Here is a 1,987-nt window from a genome sequence, read left to right as displayed (position 1 = left end):
TGGGTTAGCCATCCACTAATCTCAGCCCTCCGTGGGTTAGCCATCCACTGACCTCAGCGCTCCCAAGACTTTCCCATTCACATGAGCCGCACACCTGGTCCCTCAGAGGAGCCCAGCGCCGTCAGGTCCGCAGTCTGGTGACTACCAGCCACACCACCCTCACACACACTATAGAATGAAGATGCTCTCCTTCACTTACGTTTGTTCCTGTCCCCAACTTTTTTCAAGGAAGGCCAAAACCAGAAGTATTTCCCAAAACCCCATGGCTCGAGATGGTACCAAAACTATGTATGTCACCTCCTTGAAGTGACTTTCCACTTAAGGAAAGTGAATGTGAATTTGGGGATCAGCGAGGCCATGTTAATTATTAACAGCAGGAAAAGGGATGGCTACATGAGACCACTGAAATCGGAAGGGAACTACCCTTTCATGCCCAGGAGCACAGGCAGGAGGTACTATGTAGGGATTTGTAACAAGACACTTACTTTATTGAATGCAAAATAAGGACTCAAATGTGGGAGCCAGGTCCCACGAAGAAAGGCTCAGTGCTAGAAAGCAAGAGTCTTGCTGCCTTTGGCTTTCTTCTCTAGACCAGGTCATTAACTCTGCTGCTCTGGTGTCGCTGAGCATGCCTGTGATGCCAGTTTCTCCTCCCTGTGTCGCTCTGCTGCTCTGGTGTCGTTGAGCATGCCTGTGATGCCAGTTTCTCCTCCCTGAACTACTTTAAAGGCAGAAAGAATGATTTTGGCTCACAGCCTCAGGATCTCAGCTCATGGTGTCTTGTTTCTGGCCCCTCCCTCGTGAGGGACAGTTCACAATGGGCAGCATGCACTGAGGCACCTTCACCTCATGACAGACAGGAGAAAGGAAGACAGGCAGGTGCTGGGAGCCGATTTGAATAGCTGCCATTACAAGATGGCATTTGGCCCCAGCCTCGCTTGATAGATAACTCCATATTAGGGTTGCAGTTCTTCCACTGGAAAACAGGGTGAGTTGTTGTGATCTAGCTGCCCACACTTCCCCTGACCGGCAGGGGAACATCCTGGTCTGTAACTGACAGGGATGTTCCCCTGCTTTCTTTCCTGCCGGTGGGTCTCCAGAAAAGCAGTTAAAGTATTAAAGTATCAAAAGTTGCTAGGCAGACTCCCTATATAAGCAGCTATAGTTCAGGGCTCCGAGCCCCTTGCTTTCTGCTCTCCCTACAACCAAGAGGCTCCAATAAAGCGTGATTTGAGAAGAATCCTCATCTGGTGGCTGTTCTTTCCTGCTGGTCAGAAAGTCCGCCGCAGGCAGGGACCAGCGACAGGACACCCTTCAAAGGCATGTCTCCAGTGATTCCTATAACTAAGCCCACCTCTTAAGTTTTCACCACCTCCCAACAAGGCCATCAAACTGTGAGCCTGAGCCCATCAGTGGAATAACCTATTGGTAAGTCAGAGCACCCATGAGTCAGTCGCTGCAAGACCTACCAGCTGGTAAAGAAGCTTTTGGAGGACACTGTAGATTCAAACCTTAACAGTATCTGGTAGACTCTACTCGCTGTTGATAGTGACAGACACCTACCTATATTTGTTTCCATGCTGACACGATTTGAGGATGGTCTGAGCCAGACAGGCAGATAAAGTGATCCCTTTTAGAGAATGTGTGAGGGACAGCATCTTTGGTCCTGTGAACAGTCTATGAACAACCTACCTCTTCCAAGGCAGGTCAAGGAAAACGTTGTCCATCTGCCCAGCCCAGAGAAGAAGCAATGCACTGGCCATGTCATACTGAGGATGCTAGCATAAGTGACCCAAACGTTTAGGAGTTAGCAGGGAGTGCACATACTCCCATAGCCACACATTTAAAATTGGCATTCATTCAGACATATTTTAGTTTAAAAATTCATGCCTTATTGAAGGGCATCTAGGTTGTTTCCAGGTTCTGGCTATTACGAACAATGCTGCTATGAACATAGTTGAGCATATACTTTTGTTATATGATGGGG

General features: G+C 48.4%; 1 protein-coding gene across 3 annotated transcripts in view; it reads right to left on the bottom strand.

The window, feature by feature from the left end:
• LOC101985767 (complement C5-like) overlaps positions 1-322 on the bottom strand; it is a 19,053-nt gene extending 18,731 nt beyond the window's left edge. For 2 of the 3 annotated variants that reach the window (XM_005345988.2, XM_005345989.2), the window contains exon 1: positions 200-322. In XM_005345988.2, coding sequence (XP_005346045.1) covers positions 200-264 — 65 coding nt within the window. In that variant the 5' untranslated portion in view covers positions 265-322. The remainder of the gene's footprint in view (positions 1-199) is intronic. The other variant, XM_026778685.1, reaches the window with a different exon arrangement.
• Positions 323-1,987: the final 1,665 nt, after the last annotated feature.

Source organism: Microtus ochrogaster, chromosome 4, assembly GCF_000317375.1.
Source record: "Microtus ochrogaster isolate Prairie Vole_2 chromosome 4, MicOch1.0, whole genome shotgun sequence".
Lineage (NCBI taxonomy): Eukaryota > Metazoa > Chordata > Mammalia > Rodentia > Cricetidae > Microtus > Microtus ochrogaster.
This window is presented reverse-complemented; position numbering and strand designations above follow the sequence as displayed.